The 26,895-nt window shown below is 39.5% G+C and overlaps 2 protein-coding genes across 2 annotated transcripts in view; one reads left to right on the forward strand and one right to left on the reverse strand.

Moving 5' to 3' along the window:
- Window positions 1-19,615, reverse strand: part of PLCH2 (phospholipase C eta 2) — a 121,784-nt gene extending 102,169 nt beyond the window's left edge. The window contains exons 1-6 of the mRNA XM_055798597.1: window positions 19,481-19,615; window positions 17,412-17,541; window positions 13,543-16,438; window positions 11,792-11,853; window positions 4,550-4,656; window positions 1,213-1,391 (exon numbers count right to left, since the gene is read on the reverse strand). The gene's annotated coding sequence lies outside the window, so the exon portion shown is untranslated. The remainder of the gene's footprint in view (window positions 1-1,212; window positions 1,392-4,549; window positions 4,657-11,791; window positions 11,854-13,542; window positions 16,439-17,411; window positions 17,542-19,480) is intronic.
- A 40-nt stretch (window positions 19,616-19,655) lies between these two features.
- Window positions 19,656-25,657, forward strand: PEX10 (peroxisomal biogenesis factor 10). Its single transcript, XM_055798602.1, has 6 exons — window positions 19,656-19,810; window positions 19,989-20,069; window positions 20,500-20,906; window positions 21,709-21,884; window positions 22,179-22,314; window positions 25,189-25,657. Exons 1-6 carry the CDS (start codon window positions 19,699-19,701, stop codon window positions 25,258-25,260), a joined length of 984 nt encoding a protein of 327 aa, XP_055654577.1. The 5' UTR covers window positions 19,656-19,698; the 3' UTR covers window positions 25,261-25,657.
- The last annotated feature ends 1,238 nt before the right edge of the window (window positions 25,658-26,895 follow it).

Raw genomic sequence — 26,895 nt, forward strand, 5'->3', positions numbered from 1 at the left:
TTGGGAACTATCTGTGGTGACATTGGCTTGTTCATTCAGTTCTGTCTCTTACCCTTTAAAGTTCTTTTCTTCTCTTACATGCTGTCAACTGTCTTCATGCTGTATCTCTTCACTGATGGCTGGCATTGACCCTGCCTTTTCTTACTTACCTCCTGCCCACTGGACACAGAAGGCTCACCTTTTCAAAGCTTTCATATGGAGACCTTCCTCTGAGAATGAAAGTTGAAGGCTCACTCCAAAACAGCAATCATACAAGACAGAAACCTGGGATCCTACCTTGTGCTGGTAACTGTTTGAATCTATGGGAGTCTCCTTCAGTTTGTAATTACAAGTTGAGCTCTGAAACATTGCCCTAACATGTTTTGTTGTGAAAGCACAGATCCAGTTTGACATTATTTTAAAAGAGAGAGGGCAATGAGGCATCACTATTAATTGACAGTGAGTAGAACTGGTGGGTTTGCAAGACATCAGTAGCAAAAAGTTACTGAGATGTTCCCTTTACAGCATCTCTCAGTCTGAATTCTCTCTGTCTTGGTTTTGGTCCCTCATTCAGCTTCTTTGGGAAGTCATTTCCTCTCTATGACTATCTTTTTACCAAGCCCCACCTTCTCCATTTCTATCTAGTCAAAATCTCCTCTGTTGAGACGGAGCATTTCAGTCAATGAAGCAATACCCACATGTGGAGCCAAATGCATAGCAATTTCATATATGGGAGAGCAGTGCTTAGCAATATTAATCCTGTAGAAATTCAGTATCACTAAAATCACTTGTCTCCAGATTTAAACAGGAAATATCTCAAATTGTAACCTGTGGCTCTGAAATAATTTTGAGTGTATCATGAGCAAAATTAATTTGGTGAAGAATATGTTCATTACAAAGCACAGCTAGGGTCACCAAAACTGTAAACTTAGGGCAGATTTCACAAACTGACTGGATTGAAAGGCAAGGGAGGTAAAAGGCTATTAAAGATACTTCGTGGCCTGCCCTCCCCCCACCAAATATACACCCTTGTATGTGCTGTCATGTCTCTAACTGTATCCTTTCATCATTGTCTGACATATACATAATTAGCTAAAAGAAAACAGAGCAAACATTCTGCTTTAGACTGAACAAAAACAATTAATACATTCCCACATATTCATTTTGTACATCCCAAAATAAATGATTTTTCCTTTAAGTTAATCCTTGAATTAATACGAAAAATATACTTACACAGAGAGAGAGAGAGCTGACTTGCCAAGGCTCAATTAAGCTTGTCTATCCTGGATATACTTTTCACAAGACCCTCTACTGAGGCACATGTGTGATTCTGACACTTTTTGAAGTCCAGCCACAACTCTTCAGCTTATAGGATTACTTGCTCTTACACGTACGGTGTGTCTTCCGTGACACTAGAAAAAAGGTAAGCATTCATAACTCTTTCTTGGCAAGACACACTGCTTTAATACTGGAGCTGCACCTCTTGCTGCAGTTCATTTGGGGACATTCCGGTAAAACTAAAGTTGTTTCTTTCAGCTTTTATTGATCTGGTAAAAAGACATTATGACTGCTACTACATCTTCAATATTCTACCACGAGTATAACGTAAATGGCATAGCAGCCTGCTGAACTAATACCATGCATGTCAAGGAGGAGTAGGAACAAGGCACTTGAAGCAAGCAGGTGTCAAACACAGTAGACACTAGACTCAGTGGCAGCACACCTGAGTTACCTACCAACAGAATTTGGGGGCAGATACAGTGAGTTGTAGCAAAAAGTTGGTATGTGTAAGAAACACCTAACAAAAGGAAGTATTAATCCACAACTGTAGCCTGCTATCATGACCACGCTGTAAAAGCATGTTGATAGATCTCTTACCTCACTCCTACTTTCAGACGTAGCTGTCTACATGACAAGCCTTGGTTTGCTCCCTGGTTACCACTAACTGCTGTCTTACCAGCATTTATGGAGTTTGCAAACTGAACCTCACACCCTGGGTTAATTTCTCTATTCCATATAAGGCATCAATATGAGAAACTCATCCTACGGCTACTGGACAACTTGTGTCTCATAAGCTGTCTGCTAAATGCCGCTCTAACAGAAGGTTAACAGTGCCAAAATTCTCTTTTGAGTATATCGAGTCTATCTTTCTAGATACCATGGTTCTACTAGCCGTTTTAAAAAAATCAAGGACAAAAGAAACCCTGAAACCTTTTACCTGTATCCAATCCAATCCCCACACACATCTTACACCACATTCAACAGAAAATATCACCATCTAGCCATGGTGCTTTGCCCTCTCCTCTCTTCTCCCACCCAACTCTCAAACACAGAATTTTTGGAGGAATCTTGAATCCAAAGCAAATACTGAAGAGTTAGCCAAAGGAAAAAAAAAACCCCACTTTTTTTGTGTGTCTGCCTTTCAGTGTGAAAGCTGTGGGGTAAAGTCGCTTCTGAAATTTAAGTATGCCTGTTTTAACTGTGAATGAACAGACACATCTGAAAATGGAAGAAAAACTTAAGTAATTTTTGTTTCTAGTTAGTACAGGTTCTTCTAATAATAACGTATCATGCATATCCCATTACCTTTATTTTTTTTAAATGAATTAAGGGTTCTCCCTTTCTGTTTGTATCCTCCACCTACCTATAAAATCCTACAGCTTAAACATAAGTCAGTTAGGAATAAGATAGTCTTGTTATCCCTATACACAGCACCTAGTACAAGTTTCCCTAAAAGGGTTCATGCAACTGAAATAATAGTAACATGTTAAAAAAAAATAATATAAACTTCAAAGGAATTATTCTAGTTTTTACACACAGAGCAACAGCATGGCAGCAAGGTGAAACCAAAGAAAACACCTACACAGCCAGGAAACAGTCATTGCACACACTAAAGTGTTTCTACATGTCAGTGACTAGAAGATATCTGCAAATATAGCTGCTGAAAATCAGTATTCAACCGTGCAAACAATTTACCAATAATCAGACTCCTCACCCAGAGGGAAAACCTGGTTTGCATTCAGTGTTGATCCTGCTTTGGGCAGCAGGTTGTACCAAACAACCTACTTTCTCAGGTCCCCTCAGACTTGAATTATTCTTGGAACTGAGACAAATTTATTACTTGAAGTACAAATTGTGTGATATTCATCAGGAGAATTAATGACCCTATAACCCACCAGGTCTTTAGTAAGTCCTTACATGGATGAAAACACAAGAGGAATCTTTTTTGTTAATGGCTTTAGTAGAGTTACCAGAGATGCCAAAGTTCACAAAAAGCTGAGAGACTCCTTTAATAGCATCTCCTTATCCAGTGGTGATGTCATGAAAACACACAAATGTTGTAACAGTAAAGCTATTGTTATCAGACCAAATAAGCAATATTTGCTTAAGACTAAACCTTTCTGTTATTACATTTGTTATGGCTGCTTTTCCCATATATTGTTTATACTTTTCATTTATGTAAACTTTTTCTGAAGACAAAATATTCTGAGACAGCATAGCTGAAGAAAAGTCTTAAAATACCATACTGCCTTGATTGCTTACCCCTGTACCTTCCAAAACCAAAGCCAGGTAACCAATCTTCCTTGTCTAACTTTTCCATCCTACTCAATAAGCATCTTTAAAATTTCCTGAGTGTGAACAAAAGTCAAGAAATTTAGATTGAATACAAACAAGAAATGAAGTAGCTAAACTTAGATAAATGCACATTTGTTCAGTATATTTGCTTTCACTGCACCTGCCCCTGATTTACAGTGAATGAGAAGAGACTCCAGAAGGTTTGGGGTTTTTTAGAACTTTAGGACAGAACCAGAACTAGATGTTAGAAGGCATCTTGGGCGTTAAATCAATTGTCCACTGAAAAAGCCAAAAGCAAGAGCATTTCTGGAGCTAACCCATTGCATACTCTGAACAAGATACTTCTAGAGATGACTGGCACAGCCTCACAGCAGGTGAGTTATCTGTCTGCTTTGGTCATCTGGGCAACTTCTCTCCTCCTAACCACAATTTTATAGCCACTAGCCACAAAGCACCACTTCTGGTACATGCACATTAAACGATTAACCCTGAGATTAATCCAGGAAGACACAGCTCATAGAACAGATGAAACTGTTCTAACACTGAGACAAGATCTATCCACTTCCTTTTCAGAAAGTTGAACTCTTTGGTAGTTATTTTGCCAGGCACTCTTACTCTTTGCTTTAGGGGTTTTCTAAGAGGTCATTTCCTTTGTTGTAGGAAGTTCAATCACTGTGACTCACTATACACAAAAGAACACATCCATGAGTGAGGAAGACTGAATAGGCACAGATGTTCATGCTGGTATATACTGGCATCATTTCAGTGAAAGCAGATGAGCTGTAATACCTTACATTATATGAGGATATGGCTCCTTGAGGATTTTATTGTCTTGAGTCATGTAAAATTCACATTCTTTACTCTTTTTTTTCTGATCTGAAAGTGAAGCTGTTGTGACTCAGCTGATCTCTAAATATCTTGTTTTCATGCAAAAGATGTTCTTTCTACACTCAGTCCCACCTTTTAGACCTTCTCTACAGGTCCTCAGACTTACCTTTCTCCCCTCCTTCAGCATAGCCATATTGTTTTGGGGTAGCAGGGGTGTGGGGGAGTAGGCCAGCCCCTCTCCCTGAATCAGCAAGCTGAATGTCCCCCAAAATCCTAGGCAGCCAACAGAAAAGGCACACAATTAATCCTTAAAAAAACCAGCAGTATTCAAGCTGGTATCTCAGAGCAAGATTCAGGGGCCAGACTTCCTATTAAAGGAAAGAAACTCAGCTGGCTTTCCTGGAAAATTTCTTGTGAAGGTTGTATGATGAAAAACATCAGTTACATTCTCTGAAAATATTTCACCTGTGTTATCCTAGGAAACACTCTAGCCTCTGAGAACAGCACTACTCACTGACAAAAGTCACAAAACAGCCAGAACAGAGCAACTGTATCTGTTCAGACCACATGAACAAGATCTAAACTGACTGCTCAGGTTAAGAGCCCTACCTAAGAATTATTGTGTGAGGTGCTGTATTTCCTTAGAAAGCAAGACTTAAAGCCCTAAAGGAAGGATAGTTATCACTTATGGACAAACAAAGCTGTGTACAGCATTAACAATCTTTTAGCCATTTTTACATCACTAGTATTAAAAAACCTAACTCCAGAAGACCTGCTTTCCCACCCCCTGCCCTGCCCCGTTCAGAGAGGTATTGTGTGGCACCCACCAGAACTTAGACAAGCTCGGATATCCTTCCAGAACAAATCACTGACTGTGGATGAAACATACAAAAACTAAGTCATCACTTAAAACTGAATAGTTTGATCAGAAAAAAAGATCAATAGGATAGAAGACCAAATAGAATAAAAGATCAAACCATTATCAAACGAGAGAAAAAATAGTTTAAAGTATTCGAATCTGAGACTTGGGATTTGCTTTTAAACTCTGCTGTGGTTCACTATGACATGCTGTTCATTTTAAAGAATGCAATCCATTCACTGGGCAATTCCATTTGAGATAACTTGCACGCCCAGGCATGTTACTTCATATCCAAAGCAACTGCAAAATGAAAGAAGTCTGTTTCAGTACTATGGAACAAGGGGGTAAGCCCACACCTTAGGGTGTGATATAAAATTCTTTTTCCCAAGGGACAGAGCATGCACAGAACCGGCATATGATAGAGAGTCCTCTGGCAACCAGTTCAGTTAAAAATATAAGAAGGAAGCAGAGAAAAAGGCAGTCAAGAAAAGAGGACATCAGAATATCTTTCTGGCAGCCTGATGCCTTCACCTTACACCCAGAATACAGTCATCCCACTTAAAAGGAACACTTAACATTTGTCAGCTTTTCCTCACCCGCCCCTTAACAGCTTGAACTAGAGCCGCAGATGCAGGAGAGCCCTGCATTTTTGCTGAATGATGTAACTGAGTATTCCTTATGCAAGTAGGAGACTTATTATTAAATCCAAATAATTTATTTCAGGCTTATATTGACTGTGTCATATGACTTTAGCATTTACTTTACTAAACAAATCCTGAAGTTTCCAACAATTTCTATACATAGGGAACAGACTTGTTTGCAATCCCCTTCCCTATTTATCCTGAGTTACCAAAAACCCTCTCAGTTTCATAATCATTATGTGTTACTAGCCAGTTCCCAGACCTATCTGAAATGACAATGGAAACACAGCACACAGCAGCCTCTTGCTTCTTAAGAACATTTGCATTTCTTATTAGCAATGGAGAACAAGACATTTTTATTAGAAGAGCAAAGGGAACTAATTAAGCAAGGCTCTAAATCTCATCCAATAGCTTGGTTCAAAAGTACTTTGAAAACACAAGTTTCATACTATAGACCACGAAAAACAAAAAGTCTCGGAGAAGGAATGGGGAGAGGAAGGTCTCCTTGTTAGGAGACAGACAGGAAGTGACTACTGCTGGAAAAGCTACGCTTTTACTGCATATGGGAATTTGTGAGTCATGTTGAAGAGGAGACTGATTAGAGCCTCCAATGCCATTTGTAATCAAGAGATCTATAATATTAATAAAGTTAATACTCTCAATTATGTTAGCAGTCTTGGTCACTCTCTAGAAGCCCATCTTTTTTTAAATTTTTTCTTCAACCTCATCTAAAGAGGCAGGAATTTCTTTTAAGAATAAAGCCTATGACCTCTAATCAAGCTGCTTTACTTCTGTACAGAAGTTTATTGCTGCACTGATCAATCTCTTAGATATTAAGGAATAACATGCTGGGGGAGTTAGAAAGGAGGTGGCAACATGAGTCCTTTACCCGGTCAGTGGTACATGATCAGCTTTCTCCTGAGGATGCCTAGTAGGGCCAGATACAAAAGCCTAAGAAGAAAAAGGACAGTAAGAGATAATATGAAATAAAATTAATATATCTTGTTAGCTAAATGGTGAGGTCAAATAGTAACAATTGTTGCTAGTGAAATGAGGGTCTTGCCCTATTTAAAAGCAAAGGGTTTTTTTCCCCCATCAGCCTTTTTCCAGCACATATTTATTGTAGTTTTCTACCACTTCTATCATTACTAAGACAAAATGTTTATAGTAGAAATTTATATATATATATAACCTCAAATTGGAACAATACGAGAAGCTAATCAAGGTAGCTAAAACCTTTCAGATGCACAGAATAGATCCAGAGCACAGGTTTAACCACACTGATGACTACATTTTTCCAATATAACACGGCCAAAATTCCCAGCGAGGGAAGGCATGTATGTAATACAGCATCTTTGATCTGTATTCTGATTTCACTTCTCTAACCTACTCTGGATAACTGGAGAGGGATAAAGCTTTGCCTGTGTTTGACAACTGAAAGCCAATAAGCAGGCATCTTACCACTGGAGAATATCAAGCACATGCACACACACTAAGAAAACAGAGCTAATTACATGCAGCTTTGGGAGAAAATTACACAAGCCCATTCAATGAAAACTGCAAAAATAGCACAATCTAATACTTGCTTTCTGTAAATGGAAGTCAAGACTATTGTCTTTAACTACAGCATAGCTCCCTCTTTATAACATTGTGCAAATACTCCACAAATCTACACCACTTCCAAACATTTGACTATCTTGAAAGCTTTACACAAAGTAGAAGCCAGTCATGACAGACTTCAAAACAGATAATAGAAGGACACAGAAATAACGTAATGACCTTCAATGACAAGGAGAAAGGTGATGAGCAGAGGGTGCAATACCAATTCCAAGCACAAAAGAGAATGACAGACTTCAGAAGAATTGTAGGGTTTCAAAATCCATTACAAGAGGATCCTCTCCAGTTCTCTTACAACTTGGATTGCTACAAAAATTTCACACCATAGATTTAAATAAGTGTAGATGCCCAAGTTCCTCTGCAATTTAAAGCAGCGTACATGCTCCTTTGAACATCTCAAATCTAATCTATTTGCACTGTCTTTCGGGTTACATGCTGCTTTTTATTAAGATTAATAACTGATCTACATTTAAGTGCCTTCTCTAAGAAACAGTTGAGCTGGGGGAGCATTGAATTCTCTTGGTTTGCAATTCACATTTAATTTACAACAAATACTCCTAGAAATGAGTTGGTGATAAAAATACTTTGTGTGCACTCTTCTAATGCCATTGTCTAAAAAGATCATCCTTCAGATGTTTTTCAAACCTCAGTAACTCATCATCTTGCACCTAAGGCTGGGCAAAGGTTTTCATCAGGATCTGCAAAGCTGGCAACATTTTAGTTTACCACAGAGTAAGGAACCTAAACAGAATCAAAAGCACAGGCGCTTTTCAAGTGCATCTTTCTTCACCCTACTGTAAGACAGAAAGAGAGTTGGTGGAAGTGGAGGCTACATGTATATACTGCAAACAAGAAAAACACACTTGGCAACTTAGAGAAGGCCATGTGTTGGTTTTTTTTTTCCCAAACATCCAAACTGATTTCTTTAATGAATCTCCTTCTCCATTAGCAGGAAAGGGTCTGGGAACCACTCAACCCATTCTGATTTTGTCAAACAGAGGGCAGTGACATACACAAACACTAACTAGTGGACTTGCTACAAGGTAGCAAGTCTTTAGGGCCTAATACAGTAAATATCAAAGTGCAGCTCCGCTTCCTTCACCACTTTACTGTGGACTTAGGACTTTGTTAGTCAATAAATAACATTACTTCAATAACCTCATCTCATTCCAAATCTGTCTAAACTCACAGGAGGGAAAGGAAAAGTGGAATAGGTCACTTTATACTCAGGAGACAAAAAAACCCTATTATGTTATTTAACGAAGGATGATCCAAAACCAAAATAATTGACTGCAATCTCATGATCTGAGGCATACAGCACCAAATGCACCAAGTGGTTTCTAAGTGTAAACAGCACACACACCTCCCAAATCCACACACCACAGGCCAGCTCTAAGTGTGCATTACAGCAACTGGTAAACCCAATCTTTATCAAAGACTTTTTAACACAAGTCTTTGGGGCAGTTTCAGCCACCTGACAACCTATCTCCAGCCCTACTCACAGCCAGCTACCTCTGTACAATCCCATGTGGTCACACGCTTGACACCAAATCAAACAGAATATATTCCCTTAGCTCTTGCAGCAATCCCACTAGACAATACCAGCACATAACACATCCCAAAGTTCTGTTTTTCACTTTCTCCTCTGCAGGCTATATAGCTTCTTCTAGGCACCTCTACTGCATGCTTCCATGGTTTCCTCAGGCTCCATTCCTTACTTCTTTTTTTATTTTTAAAGTAGAACACATATTACATGTTTTCAGTTAAAGGCAGAGAAAACTTCCAGAAAATACGTTCCAGCATCTAAGGGCACTAGGAAATCTGGAATAACAGGAATAATAAATGGTGGGCAGAGTCATCTTGAAGGGGAGAAGAGGCAGGGAAGAGCTTCTTTTAAGTTCTTTTATAGTAACTAGTCCTGCAAGAAGAGCTATGAAGAGACATCCTCTTAATATCAGATTCAACACAAAAAGCGGTATTGCAAGTTTTTGCATAACGGCCTTTGGCAAACAACACCTGGAGGGGATGGGAACTACATAGTTTTTGCAGCACTTTCAAATTCTCCCAGGAATGTTACCATGTAAAGCTCCTTCACCTTCCCACCTGATTTCCCTCCTAATTTCTGAGGCAATCCAGAGCTCCCTGACAACTATTAAGATGTCAGAAGATTCTCCAGGAGCCATTCCTTAATTAAATGGAAACAAGCAAGGCTGAAATAAAAAATGAAAAAGAGCAGGGCCAGATCAGAACCAGGTATACAAAATTCAATCTCTCAAGTTGCATGCTGTATTTCTGACTCAAATGGATCTGAAAACCTCACCCAGCTAATGCTTTCAGGTCCATGGATATGGAGAAACTGCACGTCTAGAATTATTAAAGTGTTTATTTTAATGTTTACCTCATGCTTGCTTGAAATCCAACCTCAGATAGATCAGTGAGGTCTAACAAATGAGATCCAAAGGCCTGCAGGCTAGCTTCAAGCAGCTAGAGGCTTAGGAACAAAATTCTTATATGGCTCTTCTCAACAATACAGCCTGACGCACTTGACTCAAAGAGTTTATTTTATTGTGGCCATTTTGCACCTGAGGAAGTTGTTCACAACATGTAACCTGAAACATCACCTCCCCATCCAGAGCCCTATCCCCTTCATTTTCTCATCTCTTAATTGAACACACTGAGATTTTTGTTCAATTACTATTTGAAAACCAAAGATTTTTTCAATTGTGAACTCCAGCTACCACTGTTCCTTTGTTAGCCAATAGGCCTCCTGCAGAACAACAGAAACCAAGCCTCTCAAGATACTGAAGCACTAGACCTGCCTGTTTTGATGTCTACACTCAACATTTCTATGGATAATGCACAAACTCACATGCAGCCTGCCAGATAGTAATGTACAGAAACACAACAGGAATGAAAGTCAGAACTTTGCCTAAGCATGTGCAAAGATTTGTCACAGCCTGCAGTTTTGCAGGTACCTATCCAATGACCTTACTGTGTACTTAACGTGTGCTGAAGGCAAGTGCTCCACTCCCACAAAATGGAGGCAGATTAAACAATGAATAAAAGGTTTGGAAATTCCCTATGGATTTAGAGTCTGTATTCTAAGCAGCAATGTGGAAGTCCAGAACTTCATAAAGACTTGAAGCAAATACTGAGGTGAAACGTCCTACAAAGTGGTTATGTATGTTATACTTAGTTCAGAGGCCAGGAAGGGAGACTAGCTGGCCCTGTGGAATAGGATATGGCTCATGTTAACATGCCTTTTCTTCACTATCATCTGATCCTGAATGCATGGTCTACACCTACCACTCATTTCACATATGCCATTAAGAATTATCCACAGTAAGTGATATACAGGAAGGTTTGCTGTCATTTAGCGAGGCTGGCAGTATCAATGCTCCGAATTGCTCTGAGGTTAACTCAGAAATAAGTCCAAGCCAGTGGAATTAAGTGAAAGAAAATTCAGGCGTAACACTGGAGAATATATTTCAATAGTAACATCTGATTAATTTAAGTCTACCATGGGAAGCAGTGGATCATTTTATAGGTAACTAATGCAGAACTGAGATATCTTCGTGCATGACAAACGTATTGCAGTAAATTCAGATGATCCTTAGTAATTGAGAGAATCTCTACCAAAAAAATTCTTCAGCCTCATCCTATTACCCACTCAAATTCATTTATATAGTAATTTTTTCAGCTCTAAACAAATTAACAGGCCTAACAAGAACAAATTCCAGTGATATTCACAAATAAACTGGCTCCTGTGAATTATATTTACAAACTGAGTGTTCTGTATGTTCTATTTTAAAACCAAGTAAGGTTGTGGTATTCTGAAACTGTGAATAAAGAACTTTAGAAGAACCATACACTCTATAACTTTTATCCTTAACCAAGAGTAATGATTCTTTTACAAAAGAATTTCAGTCTTTTACATCTACAACTTTTTACAATACATGAATATTATCAACAAGCTCTCACAATGAGAAGGATTTCCTCCAGCACATTCACTTAGATGCTCTCGGACAGTTTAAGGTAAGTATGGAGTAGCTTTTAACTCAACATAAATTACAGAAATGTCAAATGCCACATAAGAAGAAAACAAAAGCCTTTTCAGGTAAATTAAGAGGAGCTTGGCCATAACTAGAAACTTGTTTTTGCAAAGCCAGAACACAAACAAACTAAAAGCAAGCAATGACTGAAGATTTTGCAGTGGTCTGTAGGGCATGATTTTAATAAGTTTCACAGATATTCACAGGGAGGACATTCCATTGCAAAGTCATTTACTTACCAATGACAAGGCAGGAGTTAACAAACAATCCATGTATCTGCAGCCCTAGAAGACTTGTGGATCTATAAGATGAGAATCTCCGTGAGTTGCAAGGACAATCAGAGGAAAAATTAACTTTCCAAGACTAACATAAGGATAAGACAAAGTAACAAAAAAACCCACTCAGATTAAAGTTCTCCTGGCTTTAGACAGGAAGCCACACCTTAAGCAGATGATCAGAATGATAGGTTCTCCAGGCTGAGAAGGATCAAAATATGACGCATTATAGGAGCTGACCTTCCCAACATAGTCTTTAAATAAAAGAATCAGCAACCCCTTAGTGCTTCAAGATTCAGTTATGCAGGTTTATATATTATACAAGTATATATGACAAAAGTAGATCTGACAAAATATTTTGCTTATTAAATAAAAAAGCCCACTGTTAACCAGTCTGCCATGTCAAACGTATCTGGTCACAGCCAGTGCCCAGAAGCAGACAATTAAAAACAAGTTGTCCACCTACCGAAGAGCTCAGAGGCAAGTTAGCATTTATTTATCCGTTCTTCACGCACTGGTACTGAGGTCATTAGAATGCAGTAACTATGACACCATGCAATCTTGCCCGCATTTAGATAACTAGTACATTTCATCAGTAGTTGCTGACCTTCCCTCACAACCTCTGTCCTTCATTTGGACTAACAGTTCCTCCATACCTAATCTTACTAGGCAAAAAAGAATTCTCCCCAGTTACAGTTCCCCCCCCCCCCCCAGTAAAAACAGAAAAAGCTCCTTTAAAAGGCAAAACTTTGATCATTTTCTTTTGAACCATATACAACCAACTTAACTGAGAGCTAGATGCTGAAGACAGCATCAATTTCCTATCTCAAGCTTAACTCAGTCAGCAGTGAATCCTAGTCCTATTTTATTAACAGTTGAACCTACCTCTACCATGAAAGAAAAGCATGGTTCTAGAAATTATTACCCTTAGGATGTGGGGTAAGTTTAAGACCTTGAGCCTGAGGCACTGGAAGCATACACAGCACTAGGAATTCGTCCATCCTTATGTCTCTATCTCTGCAATCATAACCTACATTTTTATGCCAGGAAAGAACCGAAAATTCTTTCTCCACAGCCCAAAACAAAGACCTAAAGAAAAAGCCAAATAATGCACACCCTTTCAAAGGGTCATGTGTGTCTTTCCTTCCAAGTTAAGACTTACCAACTGTTCAGTCACAGAATCAGCCAGGTTGTATTATTTAGCTGGTATTTTATTTAAATATCTGAAGTTTATTTTACATTCAACTTCTCTTATCTAAGAGAGTTTTAGTTTTGGCTTAGTATACCTGTGAAACATCAAGGCTCAAGTTATCATTTCAGAATGAATGTGCTAGTCTCTTGCATTGAAGAAAGCAGTTGTCCAGTTAGAAATGCCTCAACTTAAATCACAAATGCAGTTTGCTTCATTCCCACAAGCTCTGAGAATCTGAAAACTTAGGACTAACAGAATTTCAAGGTTCCTGAACATTTTCATGAAACAGAAAGAGCATGACCAAAACCAAGCATCAGACAGCACGTTCTTTCCATTCTGTCTTCCTTAAAAAAGGCAAAAGCAGAAGTAGTAGCAAACTGTTACAGTCACAAAGCTATATATACGCCTGCATTAGCGTATTTTAGAAGTTAGCAACGAATTCTGTGAGTGAGAAAAAGTGTTAAAAGTACACCAAAATTATTTCTGAAATAGAAAGTAGCAAACTAAACAAAAATCCACATACCTTTGCCTCTTCCCTCTGGACAGTGCAGACAAGCTGTCCTGGCTTCTTTGCACGGTGCATCGGAACCTTCATAAGCGTGACAAAAAAAGAGGGGGGAGGGAACTCCGAAGTCTGAGAGCGAAGGCTCCACCCCTGCACTTTACATGTTAAGGGCTCTCAGCTCACTGATCACAAAGCAGCTCTTACAGTCCTTATTCAAACAGTCCAGCTCCAGGGTAACAAGTTCAAAGTGGGAGGAGGCAAAAGGAATCAGAGGGTGGTAACAATCCTGAGCAGACGTTTCGTTCCTTTTACATCTGCAGAACCTGTTCTTCAGGTTGGAAACTGAAACATCTGCTTATTGCCGTGTTTGAAAGCTGCACGCCAAACCTCTTTATACTAACAGGTCTGCAGAGGTAAAACCATATTTAATAATGCACAGACAAGCAACATGTGGGAGGAGAAGTTAATCATTACTGTGCACTGAGTTTGTTTTACATTTTGGACTTCCTTATGTTAACGTCAGTGAAGCAAGTCACTCCCTTAGCAGGTCTGTTATAAGGAAAAGTAGAGAAGCATACAATGGAAACAAATTCTGCACAGGAATTTGTCTTGCAAAAGCTTAAGTAAAAGACAGCAGCTAGATTTTAAGAGATATGGCACTTTTCTGCAGTTGCCAATATCAATCACAATACAAAGCAGAAGAAACAGATTTTCCTTGCAGATCGCTGTGTAACGTTAGCCTGGTCTTGCTGCATGTGACGAAGAGAACAACTAGCCAGGTTAATCCCAGGCTGGTTTACCATGTCACTTCCAGCATCAGCTGAACCATCACACTGGTAAAGGATCATGGTAGGACAAGAATCTATATAATAATTCTCATGATAGAGAGTATTCAAGAGACATTCATCAGGTTAGTAGGCAGTATTTGAAAGGTTCTAGAGCCTCAGGTCCTTGAGGTGTGTATGGCACTATGCTTTTTAAGCTTAATATGCTTAACTGCTTAGTGTTAGATTAGGAAAAAGTGCTGGTTTATTATTTTGGCAAATATAGCACATATTTCTTCTCCTTACAAAAAATGCACTACTTATACAGTCTGCATTCATATCAGCCACTTCTCTCATTCTAAATCTTTTAATTCATTGTTTTGGTTTTGCCAGAGGATGGAATCTATGGGAGAAGCGGGTTTGGCCTGGATCTACAAAGAATAATCCCAGCCTATATGAAATAATCCTAACTGTAGAACTTCCCTCTACTGCTTCCCAGTCCAAGAAGTAATTTTGTTGGGAAGTTTTTCAAGGGGGTTGTCTGTCCCCACACAGGAATGAATACATACTCTTATTTGGTGGATTATATATTCCCCATTGTATGAAACAGTGTTGCATATAAATGTTGCACTATTCATTAGCCCAAATTCTATGCATAGCAAATTCTGTGAACGAAACAGAAAAATCTCCATGTAAATCAACACAGGGGGCTATATGCAGAAGATCTAAACTTTCTACACAGCAGAAAGATTTAAGAAATATAACAAAAGGAAAAAACCCAACATTTGCAAATACAGACTGATAAAACTTTCTTCAAGTGAGAGGTAAATGCCAGCTACGCTAACACACACAAACACTGCGCAGCATTGGAACAGAAGCCATTTCATGTCACATTCATGTGACTGTCAAGAAAAGATTACTTACATATCCATTTTCACAGAACATTTCAAAACCATTATTCTCCAAAAAGGAGTATGCAGACTCATAGGGAAGTGAGAAAATAGAAGGAAGGAGAAGCAAGGCATAATTCACTGAATCCTCCACACATCACAAAACATTTGCCAATTCAGGTTTCCTCCCTCAGACTTTTAAGAATTGTCCAGTGCTCCTCACTTCCACATCATCACTGAACAATATCATCTTTAGCATGCATATATACAGAACCTGAACTCACTACCAATGAGTTTCAGCCCCACTTCTAATCAGCAATCACAAATCACTGCTCAAAGTACCACTTACAGTCCTTTTGTTTAGTAATTCCAGGTCTACAAAATAAAAACGACAACTGGTTTCCTGCAACTTTCTCAGAGAAAGGGAAATTACCTGAAATATGCAGAATGAGCACAAGTTTGAGTCTAGACTGACACCTGCAGCACAACACTGGCCCTCAACAGGCAGTGTTTTTTATTCCCTTAAAAAAACTAGTTTCAGGAGAAGAAATTTTATCATACAACATATGGCAGCACAACTACCAAGACACTAACAGGAAGAACAAGAAAAAAAGTGACAGAAAGAATAAGTAAGGCAAAAGTGGAAGGCAGATCAACAAAGACACAAATTCCCCCAAGAGTTGGCAGGATTGAATGTTTAATATTAAATTATTTCACTTTGTTATTTCACAACTAACAGTCCTACCTAATGCTTTGAATTTTCTGTTGTTTTCATTTGCCTGTTTTGTATTTTCCCCTGAATATTCACACTTCTTAACTGTTACTTGTTTACAGAGAGCAAAATCATAGACTAGAAAACATTCCCTTAAGAAAGAACTACTAAAAGGAAAAAAGTCTGTCCACTCTTCAACTATGCAGAAGAGCAACTTCTTATCAGTAGCAAGGCTTTGTCCTGCAATAACAGTTAACTGTCCAAAAGCATATCAGAGTAGCTGTAACATGTATAGAAATAGTTTCCTTTTTCCTGAGAGCATTCAGGAACTTGTTAGGTTTAAAAATAAATATATTCAGGTACTTCATTTTTCTTATAAACATATTGACATATACACATAAAACTCCAGAGCACTTAAAAATGTAACCCAACGTTGCACGGGCAAAAAAGACCTGTTCCAGGAGGCAGAATGCTGAATTAAGCTTATTTCCAATGCATTACTTTCTAGGTGTCCCATCACTTCTTTGTTTCTCAATTTGTCCCATCTCCTAAGAAGAGATAATGATATTGATTTATTATGTATTTTAGTGAGTCAAGAAAAACGAAGTATGGAAATATCATGACTGTTATACACACGTGCCAATGGAACTTCTCATATAAAACACAGCAGCTGCCTAAAAATTCACAGTGCTAGAAATCAAGAAACAAAGGATGTTTTTCTTTACTACAGTGATCAGTTACCACACACAAGAGGTGGCAAGGGAGGTCTATCCCTCTCTTACTTGTAACTTCCAGTGCAAGCAAGCAGCTAACTAAAAGAGAGGACAATTCTCCTCAATGGTATATACATTAAAGCTGTCTACCCAAAATGGAAAGACTATTTGGCATGACGTCATCTCCTCAGCTCAAAAAAAAAAGTATTTTATTTTCTAGATTTTGACAACTCTCCTTCTTTTGAGAGAACATATGTTCATTGCCATACTCAACAAAATCCCCACCCTTCAAAACAGCATAAACCAATTTAACTTTTAGAGTATAACAAAATCCATTTAATTTGTCAAGAATGGTGACATACAGAGAAGTTAAACACATGCTTTAACATTTGTGGGAACAGTCTTGGCAGCCTGGAACCCTAGGTAATTACGAACAGTTAAAGGGTAAATTCAAAAACATCAGTAAATAATTAATCACTTGACCCTATAAAATATTAATGCCAAGAACAGACAATGCACACAAAACCAAAGCAATTACCATGCAGCACTGAAAACTGCTTACAATTTGGATTTTCAGCTGTTACTAAGGTCAGTTTCAGTTTTCTACTACAAAAAGAAGGAATAGACCCTACAGTCAGTTATGCAGACTTCTACTGGACCCTAAGAATTCATTACATCATTCTTCTTACAGCTTTTGGATACACTTTGACTGTGCTGTTAAAAACAACTAACTCTACTAAATAGAAAGAGTATTATTTACCATACAATCTCCCCAAAATCCCAAATTTTAAAGGAATGAAAATCTGACCTTCCGAAGCCTGAACTTATCTTCAGCTTTATAAATGGTTTCCAGTCTAATAATTAAGTGCTCATCAGCCAGCATTTCAGCTTTGCAAAAAAAGTCTCTCGAGCTCTTCTTTAGTTTCTTGACCTGTAAACTGAGAAAACCGTATTTATGCCCTTCAATAAAATGGCAGCAAACATGTACCCTGCACACTTAATAAAATAGGTATCTCATACAGAGCACAGATGAGAAATTATACCTAGCACTCCAATCAATTTCTCTAACATTTGATCACAACCAAGCAAATATCATTCTAAGCGAAGTCAGCATCTCCAACAAAGTACCACCATTTGCTCCTAACTCCCCCATATTTCTTATATTCCAATTTTCTCAGGTGCAACTGATTTAAAAGATATGAACCTCTGGATTGCTGAAGGAAATCCTAGGGCACAAGACAATGGAAATCCTACCTATCAGAGTCAGTAGAAAAAATAAACTATGATTCGGATACGCTTGCTATGCTGCCTATGTAATGTTGAAATAGCAACCAATAGTTTTGTGGTGAGAAAGTTACCAAGTCCTCCAATTTTAACCAATCTTCCCTTGCTTTGTATTTTTCTCAGCAACTGAGCTGTTGGACACACGAAAGAATGTGGAAATCATAGCTCTCACTTTTAAAAAAATAAAAACATATGGGAGTACAAGGGGAGTTAGAATTCTGAACAAAATCACCCAAAGACTGGCCAATTTGGTTTAGTTTAATATTTTTTAAAAATGCTGTAATTTAGGCTAGCAGCTTCAAGTTTCTTAACTTGGGCCATATCAGATCACTATGATATGTCCGGGTTTAAGTAGGAAGGGAACACTAGACGTGAAAATGTCACATGCTGTAATCCCCATTTCTCACGGGTTATTTCCTTATGCAGGTGCTCCCCCTACTGTTTTACTAAATAAAATGTTAAGCTTTTCCTTAATTGCATGGATTTTATAGCAACACATTCAACAATCTGCAATTTCATTTATGTTATACACCCTTGATACAGTAGCAAATAAAAATTTGAGTTGCACCTGGAGCAAGGAGGGAGGGAATATGAATGCATCACTTACATAAAGCTGTGATGAATCTCAGTTATAATTTACAACTTTTGGTACAGTTCAATTAGAACTTTGATGTCACAAGCAGTGTTGCTAATAACGGACTACTGAAAACGAAAGGACTACAAAGTTCCAGTTTAGTTGTGTTTATGTTTGTCAGTAGGTAGCCTTTCTGCGCTGAGAAGAAAAAAAACAAGTACAAGCTCCAGCTCCTGTCACGTTAATATTGCAGTAACTCACTTGAAAGTAGCCTGTAAACTCTTCTGGAAAACATCTATTTCAACCTACACGAAAGTAGTTTTGTCAAATAAATCAGTTACATGGCAGAACTTCCCCTTTGCTTCAGCATGTTAAAAAACTGGATTTATAACTCCATGGCATTAAAATCTGCTAAGGAAATGAAAAAAAACCCTGTTTTGACAAAAAGAAAGAATGCATCAGACTTCAAGATGCATACAGGTAGAAAACGTTTTCAGAATGATGCTACCTTTGTTTAAAAGGCCATTTTGTAGGGAGCAGAGGAAAAAAATTGGCTTTTTAGATACTGGTCACACCTGCAACAGCCACCTAGCGAGTAATGGGATTCTGGCTGTCTCCATCGAGAGGCCAGTAAGCCTTATGACAAGAATCACAAGTCTTTAATTCCCTAAATAAATTAGCAACTAGACACAACATCAAGAGCAATGTGTAAGAAGCGCTGTTGAGTAAGATCTTAAAGCTCACGTTCAGTCATCTTTCTCCTTCTCCAAACCCCGCCTTTTACCAGTGATTCAGCCACAGAAGGACACCACGCAGCCGGCCCGCCGCGGCAGACGGGCGCTGGGGACAGGCACTACCGTGGCCCGGGACCCCCCAGCCCACACAGCGGGGCACCTGGCGGCGAGGGGCGGCGAAGGGCAGGCATACCGCCCCGCCAAGCCTTCCCGGCGGTTCGCGCCTCCAGCAGAGCGGCTGCGGGGAGCCCGGCCTCCCGCCTTCGCCTGGCCTACGCGATTTACCTCAGCCAGGGCACTACAGCCACCCCTCAGGCCACGCTCTGCGGCCGCGTTAGGAAGCGCGCTGGGCGCCCGCCCCCCCAAGGCGGGAAGGCCGGCAGGCGGCGGCCGCCGCAGCGCTGTGGGGCGGAGGGAAGCGGCTCCCGCCTCCTCCTCAGCCGGGCTGTGCGTCACGACGCACCACGCCGCCGCCGCGCGGAACCCGCCCCCCCGCGCGCGCCATGGCGCTGGCGGCCGCGGGCGCGGCGCAGCTGGTGCGCTGCGGGCAGAAGGACGAGCTGTACCGCAGCGGGCTGCGCAGCGGGGCCGGCGCCGCGCTGCACGGGCTGGCGGGTAACCGCGGGCGGGGGGTGGGGTGTGTGTCTGTCTGTCTGTCTATCTGTCTCTCAGCCGGGGCCGGCGCTGTGGCGGGAGGGGCTGCGGGGACACAGCCCGTGCTCCCGCACCCGCCCGTCGCGCCCCGCTGGGTCAGCGGGAGTTTCACCTGACTGCGGCAATCCGCATCCCCCAGGTGCCAAGAAGTGGCTGGAGTGGAGGAGGGAGGTGGAACTGCTCTCTGATGTCGCCTACTTCGTCCTTACCACCCTGTCGGGTAAGGGGCGCCCACTTGTCTTCGATGGGGGGTGGGTGGTGGGTGTTGGTTGCATTGGATTCTCTATAAATGCCTTTTATTATATACACAACCACTAAAATGTCAGAAGTTTGAGTTCAAATGCGGCAGTTTGTCAGCCCAGATTCTTTTACAAGAATGTGTAAGCTCTTTTTGAAAGGAATGGGTGCATGACACTGAAAAGCTATCCCTGCTTTAAGCCTAAAACCATTGCAGATGCTGATGCTGCAGATACCGATGTAAATGCAACTCTCCCCTCATTCAACATAAAAAAAAATGCAGCTCTTTCAGAAACTCCAAAACCTGATGTGTTCTGACCTGAGCAGCCTGCCACTGCTGCTCCACCACACAGAGAACAACACTGCAATTGCTGTCTTGACCCTGCACGTTTTCTGTTGCACGCATTATTTAGGTTATCAGACTCTGGGTGAAGAGTATGTGAACATTGTTCAAGTTGATTCAACCAAGAAAAGGGTACCTTCTTTCCTTCGACGGGCCATCTTCGTTTCCCTTCATGCTGTAGTGCCCTATTGCTTAGAAAAGGGGTTACTGCACCTGGAACACGAGTTGCAGGCAGAAGCTGATGAGTCCAGAATCTCGCAGAGCAACCCAGCACTTGGCTTATCCAGTAGGACCTTGATACGAAACTGGGTACAGAAACAAGTTGGGGAGCTTACAGAACAGCAGAAGAAAACGGTCTTACAAATAGTATATCTTCTTAAACAATGCATACCTTTGCTTCATCGGCTACATCTGGCAGTATTCTACATACGTGGCACTTTTTACCACCTGTCTAAAAGAATCGCAGGAATCACATACGTAAGTGGGTATTATTTCTTGTTTGACATCCACTGCAGTATTTTGGCCTCTTCTGGGTAGCCACATGTGTAAAAGGGATATAGAATTTGGCTGTAACTGATCATAATATGGATTGTAATAGAGCAGACGGGGTGTGAGGGAACATTTCAGTATTATATAGAGGGCTTATGAGTCCCTGCAGTCAAAAGGTTATGGCTAATAAACGTGAATGCACTGGCAGGAGCGAATAACCAGTGTAACTTCAGAACACTATCTAGTCCAGTCTGTCTTCTACAAATACACAAAAAATTACAAGCAGCTTAATAAATCTATGGGAAATACTTAAATACTGATTTGAACAAAAATCAGTACACGTTTAGGTAGCATTTTTCCATATGAAGAGCTTAATTTCACATGGTCTTTTCAGTATCCGTCTCTCAAAATAAATAGCAGCCACTGGCCCAGAAATATGTATAGACACAACACTCCTCAACAATTCCCAGCATCAACGTGGAAAAAGAGGTGTCTGACTGTTTGCTCAGAGCTACACAACAAAACCAAACCGATGAAAGCACTAGTTTTGATGGACAGACAGACAGCTAGCTCAAGGCAACTGATCCTCACACAAACAGCAGTTAATTGTAGCCTGACTGAATGAGATGCATCCAGGACACATTACACCTCCCGAGAGACAGCTAAGGCCTAGAAACATGTCAGTTTTGGGGATTCTCATTTCTGTCCAAAGTCAAGTTTATTGATGGGTGGGGGAGCAGAGTTTCATAGAAACACAGTAACAAAACATCTGTTTCTGTGAATTTTGCAGCTGCGTTTTGGAGGACTGCAAGGAGACGATCAGAGTATTCGATCAAGTTACAAGTTTCTTGGAGTAATTTCACTCTTCCATCTCCTTCTAACAATTGGTGTTCAGACATACAGCTTCAAACAGAAACAGAGAGCCAGGCAGGAATGGAAACTACACCGCAACCTAGCTCATCAGAAGTATGATCATTTTTACTTCCTAGGAAAGAGGTGGAAGCAATGGTGGGAAATGTAATAGCTTTCATGAACAGGGAGAACACTGGAGCGCTACTTGAAATTAGAACCTGATGTAACAAACATTTGATGCATTCCTCACTGTTTTGAGCATCTCAGATTTCATGTTTTCATGTTTTTTGAGATCTTCATAAAAAGGGTTAATACTTGAAGATGGGGTTTACTTTAGGATTATGTTATCAAATATTTCTTACAAGCAGGCTAAAATAAAATGAAGTAATATATAATTATGTTAATTAGAAATGTGACCAAGGATAAAACTACTGGGCGCCACTCCCACTGCACTTTGTGTCTGGAAGAACGGAGACACACAACAGCCACACCTTGTGGCCACCTGTTCTGCTGGGAATGCATCACAGAGTGGTGTAACACCAGAGTAAGTATAGAAGGACAAACAGAGCTGGAAGGGGTAAACGAGGTTCCTACTTGAAAATATTTGTCAGCCTGGGATGTTGCAATATTACCCTTTCTCTCAGTAAGGCTCCCAAAATCCCTGCACGAGAGTTTACCAGGACCTATGTATTTTATTAGAACAGAATGACTATAGATACATAGATAAGGTAAATAATGTGAGCAGTTTTCTGTCTTAACCATCGAAATGCAACTGGACTACTGTGGAAGTCAGACATGGAGGGAGTTCCTTCATCTACAGACTTGGGCTATAATTCTGACTGCAAAGAAACAACAAAAATAATGTTCTGAAGCCACCCTCACCTGCTTTCCAGTAAAAAGGAATAAATAAGTTACAACCGAACCAAGCTAGCTCTTACGTTACTGGTATTTTAAACTTGGATTTTGCTCTGGATTAACGAAATCCAACAGAATTTTCACCTGTTCAGGATTTTATAGACATTGTGGAATAAGACGCTGTGCATTTTTTTTTTCTCTGGACTGAAAACTGCTTGCCAGAAAAAAAAAAAGAGGTCAAATCTTACTTAGAAATGATTGGCATGATTTACTTAACTTTTCCTACAGAGATACTAGTGTGGCTGTGGTGGAGCAGAATCAAGCAAATAGAAATTGTCAGAGAATTTCCCTAAGATCCAAAATCAATCTTGATGCTAAAACCAGTGTAGCCGAGACCTCTATTTAAATGCACCAAGATTATACCTATGCAAGCTGTTAAGTTCTACGATAGATACACCATTTGAAGACCCAAACTAGAATGCAGCTTGTGATGAGCTACTGCCTTCCTACCACAACCCTGCCACAAATCAGGAAACACCAAGAGACACATCAGATTCACTTGTAAAGAACTAGTTAATTTGCATCAGTCCTGCCTGCGTGCTGTCAGAAGCTGTGGTAGAAACTCATCTAGCAGCAGGGAAGGAGTGGTAATTACTGAATTACTCAGTTGTGTTTTCCAAGGTTGTGAAAAATAGGCGCTCCTCTTATTGGGTAATCAGATTCATTTAATCCTTTTTAAATAAGAGTAAAAAAAATAATACAGTTTGCCTAATACAAATCACACTATGCACTCCTCCAGTTAGCATTTTTCAGCTTATCAGCTGTTTGTTTCTGAAAGAAAAAGGTAGTGGAGGCAGCAAACATTACGAAGTTTCAGCTGGACTTGCAAGTCCACCACACAGTGATGAAGAACTGAAAGTTACTGGGGGCTCCCTTCAGAGAAGGGTCTCGCTACCCTGGGAACGAGTGTAACTGAAGCAGGTACCTAAAGAGGGCCCCTTAAGCTGAAACTGTCCTGCTAGACTGTAACGGGGAGGGGCCAGAGCATTTTCTTAACCAGCAGCTATCAGGAGAAATGAGTGACTAGAGGAATAGTTCTTGTACGCAGTTTTCCTACCACAGTGTTCAGAATATGATACTTGATGGAAAACAAATAATATTGCTGAATATCTGTAAGGCAATGATTAGCTCTTGAGTACTGCCACCTTATTAATCTGAAATTAAAAAGCAAAAAAATTTACTCCACTTTAAAATCAAGTACAGAGAAAAAAAAATAAGAAAAAACCCACTGAAAGCCGGTAATTAGCAAGCAGATGCAAAATGGATTTATATCTACTGCTGAAAACTTCAGTTGGTTTTTTTATAGTTGCCAGCAGGAAGCTGAAGCATCATGAACTGAAGTTTTCACACATATTTTCAAAGTTTGGTTAAAATAGTTTAGGTAAATGATCCTTTTGCAATGCAGCCTTATTCAAGCTTACTTGGTCCCTGATGTAGTTGGGCATCAATTTAAAAAAAATTGTTCTTGTAACTGAGAATGAAGATTAGTCCTCACTTCCTGTAACACCTCTGACTAGAAAATAAAGCAACATCAAATGAGTTGGCATAAGAAACTGCCTTGCTGACTCCTTGCTTAACATAACTTCAAATACCGTGGAGGCAATAGAAGTTTGAATGTGACAGCAGTAGAAGGCTACTGACAATTGCAGTTGCCAGTTTTCAATGCGAGTACTAGCTGACAACAGAGCTCTCTGTTAGAGGACATTTATTTTAGACCATTTTTTGCATTGCTGTCAACTCTAAAGCTGTACCAGACACACATACCTGTATGTAGACTGTATTAAAAATGCTTACACAGTGGTATTTCAGATCTGAAAACATCCATTCACTATAACTGCATCTTTACCTTATTCTTTGCCTTAAAGGCTTGGTGGCTAATCTACTACTCAAAGGGTAGTTCAACGTCCATGGTGCAGGATTTTTTGTTTCAGATTCAGATACTTAAGCTTGTTTTTTCTTAACACTGACAACTGTTACTATTTTAGTCTTTTGGAGCATGCTGACCTAGTAGATCCTTTGACTCTCCTACTGGATTCACCAAGCAAAGATAGAGAAACTTAATGAGAGTTCTGATTTAGAGAATTAAGAGTATCTTGTGACACGCATCAGTATCTTTAAATATTGCTTCTAGTGTACATGAATAAATGTCTCCTCACACTGGCTCTAATTGTAGCTTCTTCTGATTCTACCAGTTAGCAAAATTAACTGAAGTAGCAGTATTGCCACCGACATTAAAAAACAAACACACACCCCTCCCCACAAAAGAACTGTTAAGAATCCATCCAGTTTTTAGGCATCCCTATAACCTCAAATTGCTCTCTAAATTGGGCTAGCTTAGAGTATTTTGCGTGGTTAAGCTTGCATCACAAACTGGACTGAAAAAATAGGGTTTTAATTATGGATGCTAATTATTTTCTAGAAGTAGCTAAGCAGTTATATTTGGATTTTTTGAAACTTTTAAATAGAGCAATTCAGTATGTCTAATTTTTATTTTTTTTTGTAGACAGAATGTCCACTGTGCAGAGAGAAGTTTCATCCTCAGAAACTGATCTACCTGCGTCACTATCAACTGTAAAGGAAAAGATCTATTCTCTTTCATGACAAGGACCTCAGCTCTCATACCCTTTATAAAGTTGTCACACAGCTTGAGTTAGTCCAAGAAAAAGACTTTATTATAAAACTGGTAACTGCCTGTGCAAGGTGAGGTGGTGCTTCATTCCTGTTTTACAGAATCTATTTCTGCCTCTACCCTTCTGTTTCTTCTAACATGGTTCTCAACCACAATAAAAATGTCTTTCTAAAAAAAAATCCTTAACACAAATGTAGTAGTTTTCTTCACTTTGGGCAATTAAAAATTTAAATCAGATTCTTATTCTCTAAATATGTGTAGGTAATGAGTCTTCCAACCTTTCACAGCATGCATAAGGTATCGGTAAAATTCTGCAATTTGTAAGACTCCCTTTCTCCTGTAACATGGTAACAAGTCCATGCTGTAGACTTCAGGGGAAAAGGACAAAAACTACAAATCTGTGTACAGCTTAACTGCACTTGAAGTTGGGATGATAAACCTATGTTATGTACCACTGTTTTCATAACAAGGTTAACAATAAAGCAGGTTTCCTTGATTTGACAAACTGAATTTCCCTTAGATCAACAGAAGCAACAAATGCAAACCCATAGTAATGCGGACTACTTCGCACACTGATCAACTAACATTCAGCTTCCAAACTCAAAACTCTTCTATCACTATTAGATATCAAGACTTTTCATCAAGTATTCTAGACATTTAGACTACAGCAACGTAACAAGCATTATTTCAAAAAAGCTCTAGTATGTATACTGATAAAACCTAAGCTCAACTTTAAAAAGTGTTAGTTTTATAACACAGCGTAAGTTTTACCTGTTTGACATTTTCTACAGTCTTAAGACAGATAGGGAAGAACCTGACTTCAGCCACAAGACCCCCTACACTCTTTATGGGAATAAGAGTTGTTTATAGTTAAGCCAATATTTTAAAAGTATAAAGGAGGAGGGATTCAGCAGCATCACCTCATCAAGGTTTATTCCCAGAAGTTATTATTACTTCAGTTATACGAGCATTTGGAGCAGCAGGGAAAAAGAAGGTTGTTAATTGTTAACATACCTTGTCATTCTTGCATGATAAAAAATGTACAAGATTAATTAATTCATATTATTTAAATACAGATGGGAAGAAAATGCCAGATGATCCACTCTGGGGATCATGAATTACAGTTTCAATAAATCTTTCACAAATGGCACTGAATATGGACTTGGGGTGGCAGTGGGGGGAGGTGTGCTACAGTAAGAGCACTTAAATTAAGATAGTTATTTGTACTGCAAAGATCCCGGTTAGTAGTTAACAATTACATCTTCAAGCATTATCATAAAAAGCCCAACAAAATTAGTTTAACTTTTCATCGTATCTATGAATGGAGTAAAAAATAGTTGCTGGTAACTATGCTAACACTTCATCATTACAGTACAAAAGTGGTTTTCAGAACTGCAATACCATCCCTTTCTTATACCAGAAAACTTTCAGGCATCCCTCAGCTATTTAACAGTCAAGGCAACACTGGAAGAAGAACGGTCCATGAATCAAACCATGACTACCTAAGGAAATCACTGTCTGATTCCTTACTAAGAAAACAGTAAGGAAAAACATTTAGTTGCATGTAAAAACAAACAGGAA

This window comes from Falco peregrinus, chromosome 3 (assembly GCF_023634155.1).
Source record: "Falco peregrinus isolate bFalPer1 chromosome 3, bFalPer1.pri, whole genome shotgun sequence".
NCBI lineage: Eukaryota > Metazoa > Chordata > Aves > Falconiformes > Falconidae > Falco > Falco peregrinus.